At 47.6% G+C, this 22,210-nt stretch overlaps 6 protein-coding genes across 6 annotated transcripts; 3 read left to right on the top strand and 3 right to left on the bottom strand.

Annotated features, from left to right (window-relative positions):
- Window positions 1-1,719: 1,719 nt before the first annotated feature.
- Window positions 1,720-2,490, top strand: N7457_006409 (uncharacterized protein; the record flags this gene model as incomplete). Its single annotated transcript, XM_057177453.1, has 1 exon — window positions 1,720-2,490. One exon carries the CDS (start codon window positions 1,720-1,722, stop codon window positions 2,488-2,490), a length of 771 nt encoding a protein of 256 aa, XP_057031755.1.
- Window positions 2,491-3,967: 1,477 nt separating this feature from the next.
- On the top strand, window positions 3,968-4,693 carry N7457_006408 (uncharacterized protein; the record flags this gene model as incomplete). Its single annotated transcript, XM_057177452.1, has 1 exon — window positions 3,968-4,693. The coding sequence occupies one exon, from the start codon at window positions 3,968-3,970 to the stop codon at window positions 4,691-4,693; it is 726 nt and encodes a 241-aa protein (XP_057031754.1).
- Window positions 4,694-5,355: 662 nt separating this feature from the next.
- On the bottom strand, window positions 5,356-6,076 carry N7457_006407 (glycoside hydrolase family 11 protein; the record flags this gene model as incomplete). Its single annotated transcript, XM_057177451.1, has 2 exons — window positions 5,356-5,755; window positions 5,823-6,076. 2 exons carry the CDS (start codon window positions 6,074-6,076, stop codon window positions 5,356-5,358), a joined length of 654 nt encoding a protein of 217 aa, XP_057031753.1.
- A 1,914-nt stretch (window positions 6,077-7,990) lies between these two features.
- On the top strand, window positions 7,991-10,268 carry N7457_006406 (SLC26/SulP family anion transporter; the record flags this gene model as incomplete). Its single annotated transcript, XM_057177450.1, has 3 exons — window positions 7,991-8,219; window positions 8,277-8,422; window positions 8,475-10,268. 3 exons carry the CDS (start codon window positions 7,991-7,993, stop codon window positions 10,266-10,268), a joined length of 2,169 nt encoding a protein of 722 aa, XP_057031752.1.
- Window positions 10,269-10,504: 236 nt separating this feature from the next.
- On the bottom strand, window positions 10,505-11,879 carry N7457_006405 (uncharacterized protein; the record flags this gene model as incomplete). The annotated part of the gene is made up of 2 exons (XM_057177449.1): window positions 10,505-11,446; window positions 11,508-11,879. The coding sequence occupies 2 exons, from the start codon at window positions 11,877-11,879 to the stop codon at window positions 10,505-10,507; spliced, it is 1,314 nt and encodes a 437-aa protein (XP_057031751.1).
- Window positions 11,880-12,518: 639 nt separating this feature from the next.
- Window positions 12,519-17,472, bottom strand: N7457_006404 (kinesin-3 motor protein uncA; the record flags this gene model as incomplete). Its single annotated transcript, XM_057177448.1, has 3 exons — window positions 12,519-12,990; window positions 13,074-17,343; window positions 17,409-17,472. 3 exons carry the CDS (start codon window positions 17,470-17,472, stop codon window positions 12,519-12,521), a joined length of 4,806 nt encoding a protein of 1,601 aa, XP_057031750.1.
- Window positions 17,473-22,210: the final 4,738 nt, after the last annotated feature.

The raw sequence follows: 22,210 nt of genomic DNA, 5'->3' as shown, positions 1-22,210 counted from the left end.
ATTATACTAAAAGAAGGTAGGATCTACTAGATATACTACTACGATTATAAGACTAGATACTATAAAATCGACTACTCGTCTAGTATAATATTTAATAAACCCGGGCCCCTAGCACTATTAAATAGCTAATAGAGTTATTACCTACCTTAATTCTACCCGCTATCTCGCTATTAAATATAGTATAGATTCTAGAATAGACTCTATATAATTTGCTAGTAATACCTTATATAGGGATTATCCCGATAGAAAGAGCTCCGCTAGTTATATCTACTAGGTGTACGGCGGGCTAGTCGACTAGAAGGCTAGTAAGTAGCCTATAGTCACCACCTCTACCACTAAAGCTAAGCTCCTCGGTCTCTTAGAGACTATAAAATAGCTACAATAGTGGCGTAGACTTCTTAATACCCTTAGTTTTGTCCCTTCCTATTAACTAAGCATTGATTGCGATAATTAGCGCACTATCAGTCTTCTAACTAGCGAGGATACGGCGTTCGAGACGAAATTGCGATATATTAATATTTATCGGCACTGGCTTAGATAGGAAGTTAGGGAAGGAAGAATTAAGGTAAAATAGGTGCCGACAGCTAGTATAGCTGTAGACGGACTTACAAAGTTGCTTACTAGGCAAAAGTATGAAGCTTTCCTTAAAATGTTGAGGATGACAGATATAAGCTATCTGATAGTAGGAGCTATTTAACAGTATAGGTCATTTGATTAACAAAGGGAGAGAAATAGTATGCCGACTTAGGTATAGGAAGCAGCTAGACCATACTGGCCTAGCTGAGGGGGTGTGTCGGAGCATGAGATCGGCATACCGGAAGTTTAGTTTATCCTGTCTACGCAGTATTTTTGATATTAGTCAGATAGTCATATTTCCTGCTAGAATAGTGGATACAGAAAGACAGAGATTTCAACTCCCTTGATTGGACCCCTACTATACTGAATACCACGTCAGTTAACATTTGTCATCGGCCTGAGGCATCAGAACGAGAAATCACGGCCACATCGGAGCTCAGCACAGCCACAGAGATCTCAAGATGTCTCTATCTGATGCTTGCTGAAGTTAAGCCGTGTCGCACAGGCTTCGAGCAGAACAAAGATATCACAAACTAGGAGCTATAGAAGCAAGCTAAACCAAGTCCAAACCATAAGCTACCCCTCAAGAATGTCACTTGCTTTCCACAGGTCAAGGCCATCGTTGATCCCATGCTATTTGAATCTCAATTTCTCGGTTTTTCTTCAATTGAACCTTCGAGTCTTCTCAGTTGACGTGTCAGTTGAAGCGTCAATTTAATCAGTGCAATATCTTCTCGACCTCTTCATTCCCGTGTCCTAGCGCTCTTCTCACATAAAGCATCCGTTGCCGTGGTCTTCACCAGTTCGCCTCTCACCAACAATTATCTTGGATTCTGCTCCCTTCCATAATCCTGGAGAAATTCAACAAAGCTCAGCGCCATTTTCATGTGCGAGGTTCCATGCTAGATTCCATCTCGCATCTATCCTCCTTACTCCTCGAAGTTCCGTTACCATTTGACTTGCCAACCAATGCTGAATACGGCTACATCATCTACTGAGCCACGCACCACCTGTTGTTTCTGAAACAATCGAAGGTCAGTACTCTTATGATCTCTCTTCTCGGGATATGGCAGGAGCGCTCGTGCTTTAAATGGCATTCTATCCTAACTTTATCATTGTAGGTATTCTCAAGCGCTCGCTACCATGAAGAACGAGGCCGAGGCTCCTTTGAGCCTTCCAAGCTGGTTTCCAAAGCTTGAGGGTAAATCCAACTGGTCTTCTTGGAGGAAAGGCCTCCAAGAAGCTTTCCAAACTGTGGACCCCATATCCTGGGACATACTCATGAACAAAGCGGGCGACGTCATCAAGCCAGAGCCTATCATTACCACAGATGGGGATAGCTGGAGAGATCAATCCATGGAAAGCTCCATGGGTAGTTCCTTGGACATTGATAGCTCTGATTATTCGGACTCTGAGGTTGTCGAAGTCCACGACGTTGACCAGGCGCTGTTCTCTCAGCGAGGTCCCCGCGTATTCTACCGAGGTCCCACCGAAAATCCACGAATCCTAAATATTCGTGCCCGCGATCTCCTTGTCTCTGGTCTTGGTGAGGGGCCATTGTCAGAGATCCAGCAAGTCACAAATGCACACGAAGCTTATATCAAGCTGGAAAGCCTGTATGGCAAGACTTCGGCTCAGTCCGTGCACATTGCATGGGAGAAGTTCAGCAGAGTTCGTTATTCTACCAGGGGTCTTACCCCGGCTGCATTCGTCGATCGCTTCAAGAAGAGCCTCCAAGATGTCAAAGACCAATGTGTGGAAGTCCCTCCAACCGTGGAGCTTGCCCAGTTTCAACAGGCAATCAAGCCTAATCCGCACTCGACCACATTCATGGCAGATTTGAAAGTGGACATCTACGATCCGAGGCTTATGGAACTGGTCTACCAAAGTTTTTTGAAGAATCAATCGCAATGATGATATTCTCGATTATCTATGTGTACCCCTCTTATGGAGACAGGCCTGTTTAGATGTTCATTATTCATTTTATGATTCCCTACAGCCGTCACCCTGCGTTTTGCTACCTGCATCTGTACTTGTATTCTATCCTCAGTGGCCATTGGTTCACAGAATCCAACAATATCTTTTACCCAAAGTCCTGGGCACGTTTAGCGAAATGGGCGCTATCACCACACTGATCACTGGTTGAGTTTGAACCAGTATCCGCATCATAAAGAATACATAGTTTCTTACTAGATAATCATGGAAATTCCAAATTCTTTACCTTCCAGCATATTGTTTCCTCTCGATTCAAATCTGATGTAGCTGCAATGGCACAGGAGCAAAGTGCTCTACCTTGAATGTCTACCATGTACTCTTAGTTAACCCTACCCCCTCCCAGGTATTATCCAAATACAGCCTAGATGCACACTTGGTGCTGCCAAGCTATTTTATTTATTGATATTATTCAACTACCGTCTATATTAAATCCAGATAACGGGGGAAAGAATAGAAAGGTTGTGTAAAATTCGGTCATTCGCTACAGTATAATGCAGGCAACGCGCTTTGGATAAAATATCCATCCTTTAGAGATCAAGGATCAATGGGAGTCAGGAGATGCCCAGTCGATATATTTAAAGGGGGACTTGGGTTATTTAGAACATATTGTCCTCATAGATCAATTAAATATCTCGCAATTTCTGTTGAGTTTCACTTTCTACTTCTTACCAGATAGATCTGAGATCTTCTGAAATTCCGACCTATCAATGAACAGCCTAAGGATCTTCCTTCTTCATATAACCGTATAGCTTTATTACGGTAGCCCATTGGCATATGCTATCAAGTCTCTTTTTCTTTCTGGAAACCCTCACGTCAACTGCTTAAAAGGCCCAGCCAGAGCATCGTTGATAGTGATAGAAAGGCGAAAACACCATTTGGGACTGATGACTGAGGCTATCTAGTGGACTTTGGTGATTTCCTGCAGTTTGTCTGCAGATCGTCCTCTCCATTGCCAGATTACCCCCCGTCGCTTTGACAAGCCGGTTTATCGACCTGCTACTCCTTTCTATGCGGCAAAAAGCGATCGATATCGATGTGCCAGCTCGAAATCATTTCTGGGACACAGCCTTTTTCCTATCAGCCATCCGATTACAACTACCAAACTCGATAGTTCCTGCTTGTCAACGATCGTCCTCTCCGTACTATCTCGTCACCCAACCATCAAAAACTCGTCGGACTGCGGTTTTTCTTCTCTTCAAATCCACCTTTCCTACGACTACAGGCCTCAGTTTAACTTCTGCTCCCTGTTCTATCGCTTTCCTACCCTCCACTCTCATGGCTATCAAATCAATCATAACAGATGGTGCGTGACACTGACCGTTCTCGTGTAATCTGACGCAGCAACACTGTTTCTAATCATTTCCAAACAGGCAAACTCTCATCCGATTCTCCCACAATGAAGCTCATCCCAAACAGTATCGCCGTGTTTGTCCCAGTCTTGCAAGGTGCTTCGAACTGGAAGACTTGGCAGGAAAAGTTCCAAACTGTCACCCGCACCACCAATCCACTCTACTGGGAAATCTTCATGGGAAATCTGACTGTTCCTGTCTACGATCCATACACTTCAGTCGCGATTGACAAAATGGCTAGCAAACATAAACTTCCAGCAGAAGTCTTCACGCGCCCGGTATTCGAGGCGTACCTAGAACTCGACGATCTAATTAAACAGCAGCTACGTTCCGACTACGATGCCTCGGTAGAAATCTGGAACTGCCATGTCACAGGGGCTCGCGACTACCTGACGTTCGCTCTTGGGGAGAAGCCTGCTCTTCAAATAAAGGAAATTGCTGATCCCCGCACCGCATATCTGAAGTTGGAGGCACTTTACTCCAATTTGCAGATCAAGCCGAACTTCAATGCATGGAAAAAATGGATGAATCTTCGCTATGAGCGTACCCATCCCGTGGCATTCGTTCGTCGATTCAAGAAGCTTGTACGGGATGTCCGAGACCAAGGTATTCAAGTCAGTGGTGATGTTGAGCTAGCTCAATTCAGATCGGTCATCATGCAGAGGCCAAGCTGCTTGCAATTTGCAGCCAACCTGCGTGTCGATTCCCAAATGGATGATCACATGAATTCCGTCTACACTCGGTTTATCCGACAACAGCTCTATCAAAAGTAAGTTTGTTTAAATCCGATAGGCTCAGGTTCTTTGGATTTGTGATGCTGGAAATTTCGCAATGATACCTCGCTCTTTGCTTTTTCTTTGTTCATTTAGATACCCTGTCCCCAGGAAGTACGACAGAGAAATCTTCCATCTTTACACCAAAACGGGTTGTGTTACCTGAAGGCCAGCATTCCATGCAGCCCAACTTGGCTGTCCTATCGAATCATTTGCGGCTTGAAGTCCATCTCTGTGTCTTGACATATCGATCAGCCGTTTTATGGGTATGATTTCAAGGTTAGAATGAATATCATCCAAGATTACTAGAATGAGGTTATCAGCCCGAGGAATGAGATACAACTGCATTCATTGAATTCTGTGTAATATGTCTAATGATTGGTCCATATCAGGGGCTCGTAGACTAGCACCTCTAACGCTCAAGATTATTGGCACTTTTATCATGGATGGCATAAAAAGCTATAATGCAAGATTATTTCAGCTAGAACAACCATTCAAGTCATGCCCATGAGAACAAAAATTCGAGAAAATCCTAATCAAAATACTGTTCCACATATTTGTTCTTACTGCATCAAAAAGATCCATATCAATCTCCTTTCCACAAAGGCAGGTCCTAACCAGCTAGACATTGCGTATGAAACCGCTGCAGGGCTTTCACATGCTCATGACACTGTGATGGTTGATGATCCACTGCTCTCGTATCCCTCAGTGTTAACGATTTGATAGTTATGGGAGCCAAGGCTCATTCCAAGAGAAGCCCAAGCGTTGAAATGGTTGGCGGTTGTGACTGTTCCGCTAGTGCGCTTGGTTCGACGAATTGACCAGTACTGATCGAAGGTTGCAGTTCCGACAATGGAGGGCTGGTTCACCTGCTGGTGGGTGTAGATGTCGTAGACAGATCCGTCGCTGGTCACGGTTCCTTTGTAAGTCAGGCTGCTAGAGGGGTTATAGGTCCCATAACTCTCCAAGATGTAATATTCGACAAGAGGGCTCGTCGTCCAGCCGTAGACAGCGAGGTAAGCGTTACCCGAGGGGTTGAAGGAGCCGGAGAAGTTGATGTTCCTGTAAAATCATATTCTTCAGTAAATAGTCAATCGAAGATTAGATGGGCCTAACAAGCTGAACATACCGAGAAGTGCCAGTAGCCCAGCCTTTACCGGAGGTAAAGGATCCACAGTTTGTCCAGCTTACGCTGTATTGACCCGAAGCACCGTTGGTGTAAGAAACACTGCCACCCCCGTTGGTCCAGAAGGAATAGAAATAGCCATTGTTCGTTCCTTGCTCGCTATCGGTGATGCTTTCTCGCTTTTCCAAGTCGCTGGGGAGCGCAAAAGCGCTCACAGCTGCGCAGGCAGCCACGAAGAGGTTTGAAAGAGAGACCATGATGAAAGCTCAGGTTTTGGGAATAGGTTGAAAAGAAAAAGTGAAGGTTCTTGTCTCTTCATAGGCACCTTCGTTGGGAAAGGATGTTCCTTTTATATTGCCCAGCTCGTGTGGGGCAAGTGGGTTCAAACAGTTTCATGCCTCGAATGTCTTATTTTGATTTATCCAGAAAGCCATTTATCCCAAGCTCGTCTGAATTGAACTGGCTACAGCCTGGTCGAAATTTCTACCAAGTGTCGGCAGTAGTTCATCACATTCTCTGTTACGGGACTGGATCTTCAAATCTTGCAACCAGGCTAAAGCCCGATTCTCCGGTAATTTGAAAGAGGACTGGCATAAACTCCGGAGACGGCTAAACTTCGCAAATATAAACAAGAATGGCTGAAGAATTCAGCCACAAGCGCAGGTCAAAATGCGGGGGAATCAATCCACTACGGTTGTAACGGGTGTAGCATGGCTCAACCCAGGCTAAACCCAACATCAGGCTGTTTGGAAGCCGGAAAATAAAGGGCTACCCCGGATGATTCTGTCCTCAGATTACCAGAGAAGTTGATATAAAGTTGCGGACAAAAGATCCCATTTCCATAACTTCAGGCGGCGGATCCATGGACCAATAAACGCTTATCTTGACATTCGGTGCGGGCCAACCGAGATAAGATTTTAGATGATTCTCCTATGAACTCAGAAGGAAACTTTCGGGAACTATTATGATGAATTTGTTTGATGCACACCTATTACCACGGCCAGACCAGTTGATCTGATCTTCGTATTGCTCGACTTGGTTAGTCCTTGCGAGAGGGCTGCCACTCTTGGAAATTTGTAAAAGGTACACGAACTAACTACCCTCAAAGGCATAATGTGTTGCTTTTTGTAAGCTTCTTCTATTTTATACTCTGCATATTGCTCTAAATCCCCTTAGTTACAATGCAAGTATCCACTGTTGTTTACTATGATAAGAAAATGGATGATGGTGAAAACTCCTCGCCCATGAGTTACGTAGTAGTCACCCCAAATATACTCATTGGCCTATCTCATACTTAAATACAATATTTGTCGAATTTTTGATAGAACATTATGGGCGTATTCAATACTCCGTATAGATTAGTCATTCTAGTGTCAACTATTGGACCTTTGCCCTGCGCGTGGCCTAGCCCTAGAAGCCTTGATGCTTGGCTTTTTTATGAATGAATGCAAGGCCCCAAGTATTAGAACTAGCATGGATAGACAGTCTGGATGCAACTCTAGCCGGAAGCTTTACAGAGTGACAGGGTTTATTTTCCTATGTTCCAAAGGTCATCAGGGCGTTATGAGCTCAGAGATCAGATGCCATCCTCCCCTTGCAGAGTGCCTTTTCGTAAAATATATGTAATTTTCCTTATGTCTCATACATTGCCACCTCACTCCTGCCGGATAAGCCGACTCCTGACTGTGGCGAGTATAACACCGTTGCAACCTCGGCTCTAGCTCCAGTGCGCCTCGATTTTCCCCATACTCGATATTGACGCAAGGAGTGACACCTTGCAACGAACCCCTGTCGGCAATTTCGTCTGAACGAGGGTGTAGTGCTACTGTGACACTTCTTTTCTTAGACTAGCCAGTGCTTGGCCGGCTGTAGGGCCTCAAGCCTTGCAATAACTGCCTGCCGTTCGGTCATCAACACAAGACTCTCTAGCCACATTCCAGACCTTCTGCTGCATGACCGGTACCAAGCTGTGTATTGTTGGTTTTTGTGCACCTTTTCAGCTCCTCTGTATGGCTAATGCGTCTTGGATGCAACCATTAGCACTCAACTAAACACCATCTCCTTTGTGGCTCGGGATTCATATAAATTGAATATAACCTGTCTATTCGGAGATCATCACCGTCGGTCTAAGCTGTTGTTGTCATTCTATATGATATTTTATATCTGTCAGCATGAGATCTGCTTCTTCTATTGCTAAGAAGGTACTTGGCTTACACGATCCTCCTCGTCTACATAATAAAGATACACTACCTCACGAGCTTGATCCGACCGTTTTGGAATGGTTAAGCGATATCCTGCCTTCTGGATCGCAGGTTGGGCAATATTTCACGGGGCTATTGCCTTTCACGCAATGGATTCGACACTATAATTTTCAATGGTTTTTGGGAGATTTAGTCGCAGGTATGTCCTTATCATTGACTTGGCCTTGCACACCATCACTCCTGCTAAATGCTCCAGGTATAACTGTTGGGGCTGTTGTGGTCCCTCAAAGTATGGGATACGCCAAATTGGCTAATCTTCCTGTGCAATATGGGCTCTATACTTCTTTTATGGGAGTACTGATCTACTGGGCCTTTGCAACGTCCAAGGACATCACGATAGGGGTAGGTTAGCTAGCCAACGCCACACTAAATGCATAAGCTAACAAGTCATTAGCCCGTTGCTGTCTTGTCAACGCTTGTCGGAAGCATCATTATGGACGTCCAAAGTGTTCGACCCGACATTCCAGGACCTCAAATTGCTCTATCAATTGCCATGATGTGCGGAAGTGTCGTCACATTCATGGGTCTGGCTCGGCTAGGCTTCATTGTCGACTTTATCCCTCTTCCTGCTATTTCAGCCTTCATGGCTGGCTCCTCCATCACCATATGCTCTGGACAAGTCAAGCAGCTGCTGGGCGAGACAGCAAATTTTAACATCGGTGCTCCTGCATATCGAATAATCATCGACACGCTCAAATCTCTGCCCACAGCTCAAGGATACGATGCTGCAATGGGTGTGACCGCGCTCGCAGCTCTATACATCCTCCGATCAGCGTTTAACTATGCCTCCCGCAAGAATCCACGCTTTGCGAAGCTGTTCTTCTTTCTCGGTGCTTTGCGCACAGTGTTTGTGATCATTCTTTTTACTTTAATCAGCTTCGCCGTCAACGCGCATCGCCGTGAAAATCCCGCCTTTGCTTTGGTCGGAACTGTGCCGCGGGGATTCGGGCACACAGGTGTCCCTATACTGAGCGCCGATGTCATCAAGCTCTTCATCTCCAAATTACCCGCTTGTGTGATCGTGGTCCTCATCGAGCATATTGCAGTTGCCAAATCTTTCGGACGTGTTAATAACTACACGATCAACCCCTCTCAGGAGCTCATCGCCCTCGGCATCACCAACCTCTTGGGTCCGTTCGTTGGCGCTTATGCAGGGACAGGCTCATTCTCACGCTCGGCTATCCAATCCAAGTCAGGCGCACGCTCTCCATTTGCTGGTATCATAACCGCCAGTGTCGTCCTGATTGCCATGTACGCTCTTACTGCTGGGCTATACTATATTCCCAAAGCGACACTATCAGGTGTGATCATCCACGCAGTCGGAGATATGATCGTCCCGCCCAACACCATCTACCAATTCTGGCGCATCTCCCCCTTAGACGCCATCATTTTCGCAGTCGGATTGATCGTAGCCTTAGTGAGCTCAATTCCAAACAGCATCTATGCAACTGTCTGTCTCTCAGTGGCAATCCTATTATTCCGCCACGCAAAGGCCCCAGGCCATTTCCTCGGCCAAACCTGGATAAGCGATGGAACCACTCAACGTCCTCTCTTCTTACCTATCAAGGACGCAGAAACAGACCCATCTATCAAAATTGAGAGACCACGCCCGGGTGTTTTCGTCTACCGCTTTTCCGAAGGGTTCAACTACCCCAACGCAAGCCACTACTCAGATGGCCTTGTCCAGACAATATCCAAGCACACGCGGCGCACGAATGCCGAGGCATACGCCAAAAAGGGTGATCGTCCTTGGAACGATGCGGGCTCTTCTAGCGTGGATGACTCCCATCTTCCGATACTGCGAGCCATCATCCTTGATTTCTCGGCTGTTAACAATGTCGATGTGACTTGTATCCAGAACCTAATTGATGTGCGCACTCAGCTGGATCGCCGATTTGCACCTGCTGTTGTGCAGTGGCATTTTGCAAATATCAAGAATCGGTGGACGAGACGTGCTCTAAATGCCGCGGGATTCGGGTCCATGCCCTTGCATCATGTGGAGAGTGGAAGCACTGATAATGCCCAGGAACCAGATTTGCAAGGCTGCAAGCAACCTTCAGATGAGGAAAAGGGTGGAGTGGAGATACCCAGTGTCTCAGAGGCCAAGCATTGGCCATTGTTCCATCCGGACCTAACAAGTGCGTTACAGACTGTGGATGCATATTTAGGCGCGGATCCTGCAAGTTGAGAGAGATCAGAATACTATAAAAATTGTTGTGTCTCAAAGGAGGATATGTGCATTGCGGTCAGTCATAAATAGTCACTTCATATCTTGTGCACGTACAAATCGAGAGAAAATAATGCCATATGGGTTATCACCCTAACGCCAACCGGAAATATCGCAAGAAACGCCAATATGCAGTGCTGTACAGTGTGGGAAAAAAAAATGAAAAAATCACAAAAGGAGTCCAATATCGAGCACCATCAACGCCTGAGTAGCCAAGTGTCATAGGAAATACCCCGTGGCCGGGTCTTTCCATTCCGATCAGTAGAGAACAAGACCGGCTCGAAATCACAAGCCGCAGCATATTGACGAATCAACTGGCGCCAGTAGCATGACTCCGCAGCAGGAGTCAGGTAACGATCACGGAACGTGCGCACCGCATTATTCGCGATACGCTCCGCAGTCTTGGGGTTATCAATAAGATGATCCATTTTACGCATGAGATCAGACCAATCCCGGTCAACCTCGACGTAATTCGCATCCGGTCCGGTGGCAATGAGTGCCGCGTGATGAGCTTCACGCCATTCAAGCGCATGCGAGATAACAACAGAACGGCAGTTCAGAAGATACTTGCCGCGACCAGAGAAGCTTCGACCCTCAGTGTGCGCGAGAAACATGTACCGGCAGTGGTCCTCGATAGGCAGGAGATTGAAACGAATATCATTTTCATCGTCCCAGTCAATGACACGCACGCTCGCCCAGCCACTACCCTGCACAGACTTGAGCAGCTTGCTCCGCACGGGCGGGTTGGTTGCCAGACTGCCGCGCCACACGAGCTGTTTCTTCTTCTCTTGGAACGGTAACCCTGGGATGTACGTGCCATCTGCCGCAGTATGGCCGTCGTCGATTGCGGCAATGCGGCGCCGGACTTCATGGTACGGCCCGATCTGCACCTCCGGCCAAGCCCAGTATCCGAAGTCTGGCATCAACCAGACTGATGTATCCGAGTCACGTTTTGAGTAGGCCCAGATGGGGCTTGGGCCAGTTGTATCCTCAGCGAAGTCTTCTGTTGTGAAGATGAACTCGATACTCGGTAGGAGGTGACGGTTTGGGAATGCTGTCAGGGCACGGTGAAGAGAGCTTAGGGTAGCCCGTGCGCGAGATGCTGTAACTGGCATGGAGGCGTAGTCGACGATATACAACTTGATAGAAGATGTCAGAACCGGGTGCGCTCAAGATCACGAAGGGCAATGATCTACTTACTTCTCCCTGATCAATGATCCCCCGCACCATGCCATCGTCTACAGTCCGTGAGTCTAGCTCCACATATGAGACACGCTTCTCCGTTCTCAAGGAAGATGACTTGTCAATTTCAGCAAATAGCTTTGGAAACGCAGTACGGCACTGGTCCTCGGAGAGCCCGTGATTGTTGCCATCGCGCTCGACAATGAAATCCCAACCCGCGGACGAGTTCACAGGTGGCGCACAATATTGCGGTCGGGGATGTGTCTTCATTTTATATTGTGATGAAAGCCTGTAGGATGGCCCAGTTGCGAACACAAGGAATGCAAGGATGAATAGAGAGACCGCGGCGCCGGTGGCCAAGAAGCGGAATGAAGGGCGTTGAGTCAACATTCTTTCCAGAACAATTCCGGATTCTCCCTCTTTGTCCAGATTTGTTTAACAGCGGTTTCCGACTTGAGGTTCCATCTGGGTTCAGAGGGTCGAGTATTTCGGTACTTGATGTCACTGATCGCGTTGTGTCAACCCTCGATTGTTCCCATGGCAACGCGGCTCTAGATGCGCCGAGGTTTTGATATCGGGGGCTAGATCTTAGTCCGGTTACGAATGAAATGGATGTCGCTTCTAATTATATCGTCCAATACATCTTCATCTAGCCAACCCCATGCCGCTGGCTCTATGTACATATGTATGTTGTACATTTAAGTATCAAGGAGTGTTCCATCACGCAGACATGTAGGCCAAATCGCATGGAAGTTTTCTTCTTACAGGGCCAAAGCGAGCGAGGCTGTGTACAATCAAATGTTTAGTCCCAACTATATCGGATTAATATGTACATAAGATAGGGAGTGCCACAGCGAGTCGATATATGCAAGGGGTATCTCAACAGGTCATGAAAGGAAATGGGAAAACGAAATGAAAAAGTAGGTAGAATTACACCCGTAGTATCATAAGACGTGAAACAGGCGAAGCACGAAAATTGAGGCCACTGCAGAGACACGTATGGTAGTTCAGAGGAATATTTTATTCCAATTAGTTGCCATTCATGGGTGGACGGGGACTGTTGCTGTTGAAGTAGCTCTCGTCTATCTTCAAGATCCATTCTACCTTCTGTGCCTCAGTGCGTGTAGCGAAGAGGAAGGTGTTCTGGGTTCCATAGACTGCGAAGATATTCGGCCGTCCCTTGGCAGATAGCGAACGGTCGGCTCCAGCTCCTGAGCCGTCTAATAATCTTGCGAAGTCGGGCGCATGATCGACACGCGCATTGCGGAGGTTGATGGCGTTGATCTCGTCTCCCTCTGGGACCGAGTAGATGTGGAGGTACGGCCGGCGGAGCTCCACGAAACGACGCACCCAGACGTTGTTGGTGTCATCGGGAGTAAGCACATAGCCTGTCTTTAAGGCGTCTGGGGCTTTGGGAAGAGTTTGGATGGTTGCTATGAAGCGAGGTTTGAGTGAAAGCCTGTCAGAGAGACCGTTCATATCCGAATTTTGCGGTGCGCCGCTCCATCCGTAGGAGGTTCAGTATTGCTCCGGACGAGAATGGCCTCCGTTGGGTCTTGTTTCAGCGACCACAAATCAAGATACTTCCGCAGCAGTTTGGATTTACGCTCATTGAGATCTGTACCCCGCATTGGAGTCGACCTTCCACTGCGAGCTGGAGAGGGAATCAAACTACCTGCACTGAGAGCACCTCGAGCAGCGTGAAGCTCTGCCACCCGCTGCCGGCGTTTACGGTTGGCAATGTAGTCTCGTACGAGAGAGACCTTTCGAGGAGCCCAGGTGGTCAAAAGCTCCTCTCCTTTGACATAGTCATTTTGCGTATTCATGCGCCACAGATCAGCAGCGCGCTTGGCTGAGATGGGCCGAATGACCAAAGAATACATCCGAGTTGTTGAGTGCACAACACGGATAGAATTCCAGAATTGTTTGAACATCGACTGCTGGCGAACGTAGGTACGACCTTGGATCTGGATCGTCTGGTCTGCCTCGAACACGACGGGATTTTGTAAACGGCTAGAGACAAGATCCCAACGCAGAGTCACCTGAACCCGGTATTTCTCTGCAGTCACTCGGTCAAGCAGCAAAGATCCGTGAAGACTCGAGTCCCATTGGCCCACGATTGTGACGTTGGAGGTTCCATCTGCATTATCTCTGACCATCGGGTCTTGAACAAACTTCAGAGGGACGTCGGGAGTCTGGAAATCTTGATCTGGGATCTTGCCCCAAGGGTCAAGCAGGCGAACAGATCCTACTCGGGCATTGTTGATAGCATCCCACGGAAGGCTTTCCGTCGAGCTGTATGTCATATTGATGGAAATGCGGCGCTGCAATCCCTGATGAAGCTGGGATGTCCCCGCATCAAGGCTGCTACTCTGAACAACCTCCACGGGAAGATATTCACCAGATTCTGCCATTTCCAGTATTTGAATTCTAGCAAATACATCATGACGTTCCTCGGAGTAGAATTCGGATTCGGCAATGCGAGGAGCAGTTCGTTTCTGGGGTAGAGGCTCCGCTGAGTCACGCATGTCGTCCCAGCTAAGCAGCTTGTCGAGGTGAACAGATGTCACACCAGCATAGACACAGACCTTCAAGGCAGCTGTCCGTGGGCTGGACAACGGCAAACTCATGCTGTGTACACTTTCAAATCGGACTGGGCTGTCCTCGAATCCTTTGATCATTTGAGTTGTAGTTGCGCCTCCTTCCTCTGAAATACCTGGGACAAACAACTGCGCGTGTACATCCGACCCTTCCCACTCCGCGAACCCGACCATGTCCCGCATGACAACGTTGAACTTAAGTGTTGAGGAAGGCGCCTGCGCGGAGGATGGTTCAAGCGAGAGTCGAATGATTCCAACAACACTTTGGGTGTATGGAGAGGTTATTTCGACAGAAAAGTCTTGCACACGAGTCTCAAAAACAGCCGTCAAGGGTATGTCGGCGTCACCGACAAGAGAATATTGGGGTGAGCAAGGCTCAGAAAATGGATTATCGAGCTTGAAGTGTTGGATATAGTCGGGGCGGTCAATGTACTGATGCAACTGCCGCATTGCTTGGACACGGCGCTGGAGCTTCTCAATTGACCATAAGTGGATCACGCACTGTTTATAGTCAATGACGCGAACTCCGACACAAGGCTTCTTGGCCTCATCAAGAATGATGTCCTCATCGCCGGCAATTCCGTTCAACACAAGATCATAAGACGATTCCATGTTGTGGCCATGGTCGACAATAGCAAACTGGAAGACCACATGCTTGTCCATGATATGGCTCATAATCTGCGCCTCTTTCAGGAGAGAGGCATGTTGGAGAATCTTTTCGGCCATTCGTACGTAATTGCGCTGAGACCAGTGGGTATACACTGACCGTGCAATCTCAAGTTCATGCTCGTCTAATCGGGCAAAGCCATTCTCGAAGATCTGGGGAACGGGTTTGCCCATGTCTCGGATATGAGATTCGAAGGACTCCTTTTGCTTGCGAAGTTGCTCTTCAAATTCCTCCTTAGCGGCCTGCAGTGCATGTTCCATACGCTCTTTCTCGGTACGTAGCTCCGGCGAGTCTGGGTCGGATGAAGCCTCCACAGTCTTGAGTTTCTCTTGGAACTCTTCCTTGCGGCGATCCAGCTGCCGCTGCATGTCCTGTCGAGCTTGGTTGAGTGATGCGACGCCATCTACTTCATCGTCGTCGTTCTGCCGGGGCGTGCTTGGCATGGTTATCGCGGTGTCTAGTGAAAAATTATCGATGGTCCCGTTGGACATGTACTTGTCTCGAATGGGGAAGGAGCTGATGGAGTCTGAATCCTCTTCTTCCGCAAGTCCACGTCGTCCCGCTCGAACCTTTTGCACATCTTCCAGCAGTGTGTCCAATTCATCATCAGGCAAATTCGAGATTTGGTCCGGTCCAACCATGGCACTGACGGCTTCTCTGCGGGCTAAGAACCAGTCTGACTCACGGCTACGCTGCGAGGGCATAGGTGAGTCCGCCCTGTTAGATTCACCATCGATGTCTGATCCGGCCTTACTTAAATTTCTATCATGCGTTTTGTTTGGCGCTGGTGACCCAAGCTGGCTCGTGGTGACGGAATGGCGAAGTAAACTCTGCTCGACACGTTCTGCCCTGGCTTCTTGGGGATGATTGAAACGGAAGATGTGAAAATCACCAAGGATGATTCGGAAACCACTCTTTAATCGTGTCGGTTTGTCGACTCGCATGCCATTAACCATAATAGCAGCACCTTCGGTCGGTACGATGGTCACGATATTATCAGCATTCTCGAATGTGCAGTGCTTTTCAAGAATCTTAGATCCGTTCAGTCGGATCTCGACAGTTTGATTCTGATCCATATGACCAACCGTAGTGGTTCCAGGTTTGATATTGTAAACCAAACATTCCGCAAGAAGCGGATCATCGCTAAGGTTGACCAAATGTGGCATTTTCTTCGGCGTGCTCATTCCAATAAAGCCTTTCTCAATATTGATTCCCAGTTCCTCCAAAGCTGCTTCACGCTCCTTGTGGATTTGCTCCGTATTCTGCAATTTCTCCTCCCAAGTCTGATTGAGATCTTTGTACAACTTCTCACTCTGGTTAAGCTGTTCTACAATCTCAGCCTTGCTGACTTGGGTAACACTTCCATCCGGCTGCTGAATAGAGACCATTTGCTTCTCTAACGGTGTGTCGGGAGGGTAATATTCCTGGGGTGCACCGCCACCCACGGCACCAGCTGCCCCTCCAGGTCCAGCTCCACCCCCAAGTTTCGATCGCAGCTGTGCGAGCTCCTCCTTGAGTTCGCGAATCATGCGGGCATTCGGATCTTCGTTGACAACAGCATGGTTCTTGATTCGTTTGGCTGAATCGGCATATCGCAGCGTACCAAGAGTTTCGTCAAAATTAATATCTGCAGGAGAAATTGCGGCGATCATAGAGGTCATGGAATTTCCACCCAGGGAATCCTTCAGCAACCATGTCAAGATTGAATCACGATATGGTACCATGGACGCATTCTTCTTCTTGCCGGCAGACACATCAGCCAGCGCGGCGATGACACGACCAAGTGTTGACAACGAACGATTGATCTCTGCACCTTCCTTCAACCGTGCACCAGTGGCTCCAGTTGAGTTGGCTCTTTCTGAACCAGCCAAATCGACCAAACTAATTTTCGAGACCTTCTCGGTATCCATCGAGGTCTCGGCATCATGTCTTTTTTGTGTCAAGGTCAGGGTGAAAACGGCATGCGATCGACTGGAAGTCTCGTTCATGTTGGTAGCGGCCACCGTTCGAGCTTTGTTACCCTCGTCCATCAGGTTCTCGATTTCCTCGAAAGTTCCAACAACAAGCTTCGCTAGATCCTCAACGTATGGGCCCGTTGACGGATGCTCACGGACTTTAAGGTTACCCTTGTTTGACGGGTTGAGCAAATCGCGTACCCGCTCGTTGTAGATCTCGAGGTACGACACCTCAACGGTGCAGTTCAAAGACTTGTCCGCCTGGATCGACTTGATACGCTCGAACATCGACTGGCAGATTCGTGGGATGACACCGTATTCTTTACCATATCCCATCATAGAGTATGATTTTCCTGAACCGGTCTGGCCATAGGCGAAGATACAGTTGTTGTAACCCCCAAAAGCATTGTCAAGAAGGGGAGAACCCAGATCGTCGAACAGGTCATCTTGACCAGCGTAGTTTGGGGACTTCTTATCAAAGGACCAATATGAACGGTCAAAGGCGAAGACCTTATTTCCTTCAATGGCACCCTTCCCGCCCTTCCGTGCTTTCTCCTCTGCGCCTGGTGGGGGTGTGAGGACGGTCTGCGATCCTTTCATAGACACAATACATTTTGCGCCGCGTTCAATCTCTGTGTAAAGACAGGCTAGTCAGCTTCAAGCCCAAAGGAAAGCTCCTCCCTCAATGTCCACTCACCTCGACTATTGAAAGGCCGGACTCGCACCACCACCTTAATGTTTCCACCACCGCCTGGAGCCATATTTTCTCTCTAACCCATGCACGGGGGATCGTTGTCAACAATGGACGTGTGTAGAAACCGAAGTCCGAAAGTGGGACGCAAGTGGTGACAGGGGTACACCGATGCGCAAACTCCGCGAGGAGCGCGGACTGAATGGCTGTCGCAGGGGAATTAGAGTGGGTTTGAGTGTGTCTAGGTCGCTTATGGTGGTTTCGAAGTGGTTTGCAGCGATATTCGAAGCCGTGGGTGTCAACAAAGACGTCATGTATCGGTTCAAGATGAATGTTGCGCGTCCGTGATGTTTTTTTTGTGGGGGACGTCTTGCAAGGTGCGGAGAAGCGTGGATCTTGCAGTTTTGAATGTTTGCCACCGAGAGAAACCAGCCCACAGAGTCGGTTTTCTCGAGGCACAAAGGAGAACAAAATGCGATTGTGGTCGAGGCAACACCATGCGGAAAAGCCACTTGATCCCCCGGGCCCGGAGCGGGAGGTGATGAGTAAGCGCTCCACCGCCACTCGTGGAACCATCCATGGATAGACTGGTCACTGTACTCCGTAAGGGGCTGAGGACTTCAAGGGATTAAAGAACAAAAGGAGGGACAAGAGATATAATACATTTCAATGCAGACTTCTAGCCTTATAAGCTTTTATATATGGTATATCACTAATATGAGATTCTCAACAGGCATCTCCTCGTTCTTTCATATCAGTTCACTGGATATTATCTCATCGGCCAATTTTAGAACGATGTCTTAATATTCCCAATACAGAAGAGAATGAGCTTGGTGTGTTAACCCAGTATTTTCTTCCACAGGTTATGAGGATCTCACAGAGTATAGTCGCTTGGTGCAGATGTTGAAGTTCTCCACCCAAGTTCTTCGGTATTCTCGACGCTCTAGTCAATGAGCAAATGCTTTATGCAATAGCTGAGAATTGGACCATCAACTCTTTATAAAATTCCAACTGAGAATTTTCTGGTGGCTGGTTTATCATGTTTCTCATCAAATGCATCATAGGCGCTCTCTATTGAGGTGATTCGTTGCGGGTATCATTTACGATCATAGAGTTCCGACATAGATATCTCATACTACCTACATGTACTGAGTTGTCCGTGCCCTATTACAACTTCCGGGTCTCTGTATACATGTATGTTGTATATTACCTAGGTATATATCGCAACATGCGAGTAAATAGAATAGTAGGTAAAATACACAGCGCAGTCTTGTTTGGTTCAAAATTCGCTCCAATCTTTGGTTGATAATCAAAAACTCTTACTGAGCGGCTCTGCGATCCTTTGAAGCCTTTCGTCCGAAGAGGGACAAAAACAACTAACTTTTCACCATTCACTTGCCGCATTTCGATCCCTCTCATATTCCGAATCATATTCATTCTCCACTGACAGCTTAGACTATGTGAGCTTGTCGAGATCACCCCGGGCCTGTTCCGTCCACAGGTACCCAGATGTGTCCTCATTTCGACGCGGCCTTATTATTTAATACATTCCCAATATGATACCCCGAGTCTCTTACTTTCAGCCAGTTTTTACTTCCGTACTCTAGGACATTTTTCCCTTGGCCGTCTGAAGAACCACCGCGAAATCGATCCATAGATAATTCATGTTGCTTGGTAACAAGTATGTTCATGTACCTGTGCGCGTATGTCTTGCTCCATGGCTTTTAATAAGATAGATCAGCTCTGCTCAGTTCTAAATTAATAGCGACCTATATGTCCTGTTGTTGTCGTCAATGTCCCTAGGAGAATCGTGCGAGTCCATTGTGCCCGTCACGTGTGAGCAACCAGGATGCTACTGCTATATTCTTGATTGAGCTATTAATCTTAAGCCAATGATGGCTTCTGCCAAAAGGGAAAAGCTGTTCGGCTAGACAATATTCAATTTTTATAGTGTAGCTTACTCGATAGGGCTTGTTCTGTCATTGTGTAAAGGTTACATATATATATCTCGGAGGAATGTAGATTCTTACGCTGCCAAGACCCCAACTAATAGTCAAAATCAACGTTCAAAGAGAGATGAAACGTTTTATGATACCAAGAAAAATATTCCCTTTGAAAGTAGCTATGAACAAATAGAATCTAGAGGTCCCAGACTACAACATAGGTCTCTATCGCTCCGAGGTCGAGCGGTCAAGCTTCTCACACGTGGGTTCACGGTCCGGAGATCAGACCCATCTATTCCTGCGAATCGGGGTTATCGCCTGCGCTGAATGGCCCATGGGAAGCTACTAAAGCCGACTAGAATGCACGTGGGGATTGACCTAGAAGTATATAAAAAGCACAGGACTATATATTAGGTCACAACACATTGTTTGGAATACTGAAAGTTCCATGAGAATAATCATGCTTGAGAGGCCACGGTGAAGGAGAACGACATATCCGAGGTAATAATAACGCAAGGTGGAGATCCCACCCGGAGATATCAAATTTACGGTGAGCTGAAGTGCTTCGACCGCCAGTTGAAATGTTCAAGAATAGCAACAATTCCCTAGAACCTTGGAAGGACGGTGTACTTCTGTTATCAACATGGATACGGAGTACGAACTCGGTTGATGGTGTATTGCGTCATGACCTCGGCTCGACACGAACACTATTGTCACCTTCATTGTGAGGGTCCCTAACCGAGTTACTCCGTACCTACATCAGGGAAGCAAACCTCGTGTTTTTTTTTTTCTTCAGCCTCTACATTTAATTACGCAGTATTTCCTGACCGGCGCCAGATCGACGGTATTGGTGTCAAATAATCCCGTCACTCCCGCCCAGATCACAATATTGCCGCCCAGGGAGGTGATTTCATTGCCGCCACCCAAGATATCTCATCACATTCCCTGGAGGAACGTAAATGGGGTGAATAATTGACTGGACAAGAATTGTCTTCTGTTTTATGGAATGCTCGTTTCCCCAGAATGTACGGAGTACACCGTACTCCGCAAGAGCTTTGAAGCAAGGATTATGGGCGGGATGGTGCATGAAGAGGAAGAGACTTCCCCAAATAGGGCACACGGCCGAGATACGCGGTCCACCGAGAGCAGCGGAAAAAGAAAAGAGAGACCAGACACTTCGGGGATCAGAAGTGATAGCCATGAGCAGAAGGCAAAGCTGACGAAAAGGAGCCAAAAAAGAAAAGAGAGTGGGATTATTAAAATGAGGCGAGTGATAGCGTGGGCAGACATGCAGCCGAAAGCGCGGCATGCTAACCTGAGAAGGCTGAAGGTTTTCACGAAACTGGGAAGGGGTTAATTGTTTGAAGTAGATGGCATACTTCGCCATGCTGGGTACCTAGGTATATATGTTACGGGGATAGGCGACAGATTGCAAGTAAGTAAATTAAGTATCAACGAGTACTCCGTATCCGAGACAAGGACAAGGACAGGCTGTGAAAGAAGAGAAAGGATATGCGTCATGGTCTCGGGTTGCACATGACGAGAGCTCGGGACGACCGGATTTGATTGATTGCTGTATGGTCAGATGGTTACCATTGGGGGCCAGTTGGGCCGTGAGCTAGGCCAATAGGCCAGTCATCTGGCAGAATGAGGAGTAAGTTACGGTAATTTGGTGTAATCCGATGGAAAATCGCAGAAAAGACGGGCTTAGCAGCGGGGAGCAAGGCGGTCGGGCAGTGGGCAGCCAGTCAATCTCCTACAAAACTGCCCCATCCGCCCTTTTTCCTCGCCTTTCTTCCCTCTGCCTCTTCTCGTTGGTTGCCCGCCCTCTCCAGTTCATCCTCCAATCGCACAGTATCATCTCCCCCCTTTTTACATCATTATTGGTGAAACCCTGCATCTCTATTTGGGTAAGTTATACATCTGATTTGGACATTGTATTGCAATTGCAATTGCAATTGCGATCGCCCTTTTTTTTTCTGGTTTGCTGCTATTGCGTTTTCTTTGTTCGATACTGGAGACTCGATCTCTTTCTTTTTTACCTTGATTTCATTCTGCCCCATTCTTGCTGTGTAAACACACGTCACAATTCACTTTATTTTCTTATCCTTTTTTTACCCTACACAATTGTACCCCATATACTTGTTGTACTGTGGCACTACCTGGTCTATACTTCGTGGTGCACGGAACTGCCCGGCTTGACATCAGTGGCTCCGGTTGCGCACAGAACCACCGCCTTCTCTCTCGTTGGCACGATTCCTCGATCTCCCCCTCTCCCCTCCCCAGGCTGGTCAAATCATCGTCTACCCTGGGATCCCTTGATTGCTTGGGATTGGAAAGTCACCCTAATCGGAGATTATCCTCACTTATCCTTTATCCCGTGCCTATTAAGGTAATCCCTAAGCTCCAATCCCACGTTGCGCGCGCTTTTGCCCTATCTCGTGGCAAAACAACGCGTGCTAAAGCAAAACACGCTTCCCTATTTCACTGTCGCAAATTACCTATGATCCTTGCTGCATCTTCTATCATTGGCTCTCCTCCATTTTTGTGTACATGCGATCGCGTTTTATGTTTCGTTTGGTCCAATCTGCACGCGTTCCTGGCATTCATATCATCTTCCCTGGTGGGTATCTAGTCGCATCTAACATTTTGATATCTAGTCGCGCAAGGTGATTCGCTCCCTGGCCTTGACTTGCCTCGCCTCGAATCCTCACTTCATCGGCGCTGCAGAAGTTGATCGACAAGGTATGTTCCCAGCTGCAGCTTAACTCCCGCCTTTGCCAACGCATACATTCTCCCCTCCCAGCCCTGGCCGGTCTAACCCGCCCCGGATTCCCAAACCCCTCCACCTGAAGACTGCTAGGT

The sequence above is a fragment of the Penicillium paradoxum genome (genome assembly GCF_028828445.1).
Source record: "Penicillium paradoxum strain IBT 22861 chromosome Unknown utg000005l_segment0_segment0, whole genome shotgun sequence".
NCBI lineage: Eukaryota > Fungi > Ascomycota > Eurotiomycetes > Eurotiales > Aspergillaceae > Penicillium > Penicillium paradoxum.
This window is presented reverse-complemented; position numbering and strand designations above follow the sequence as displayed.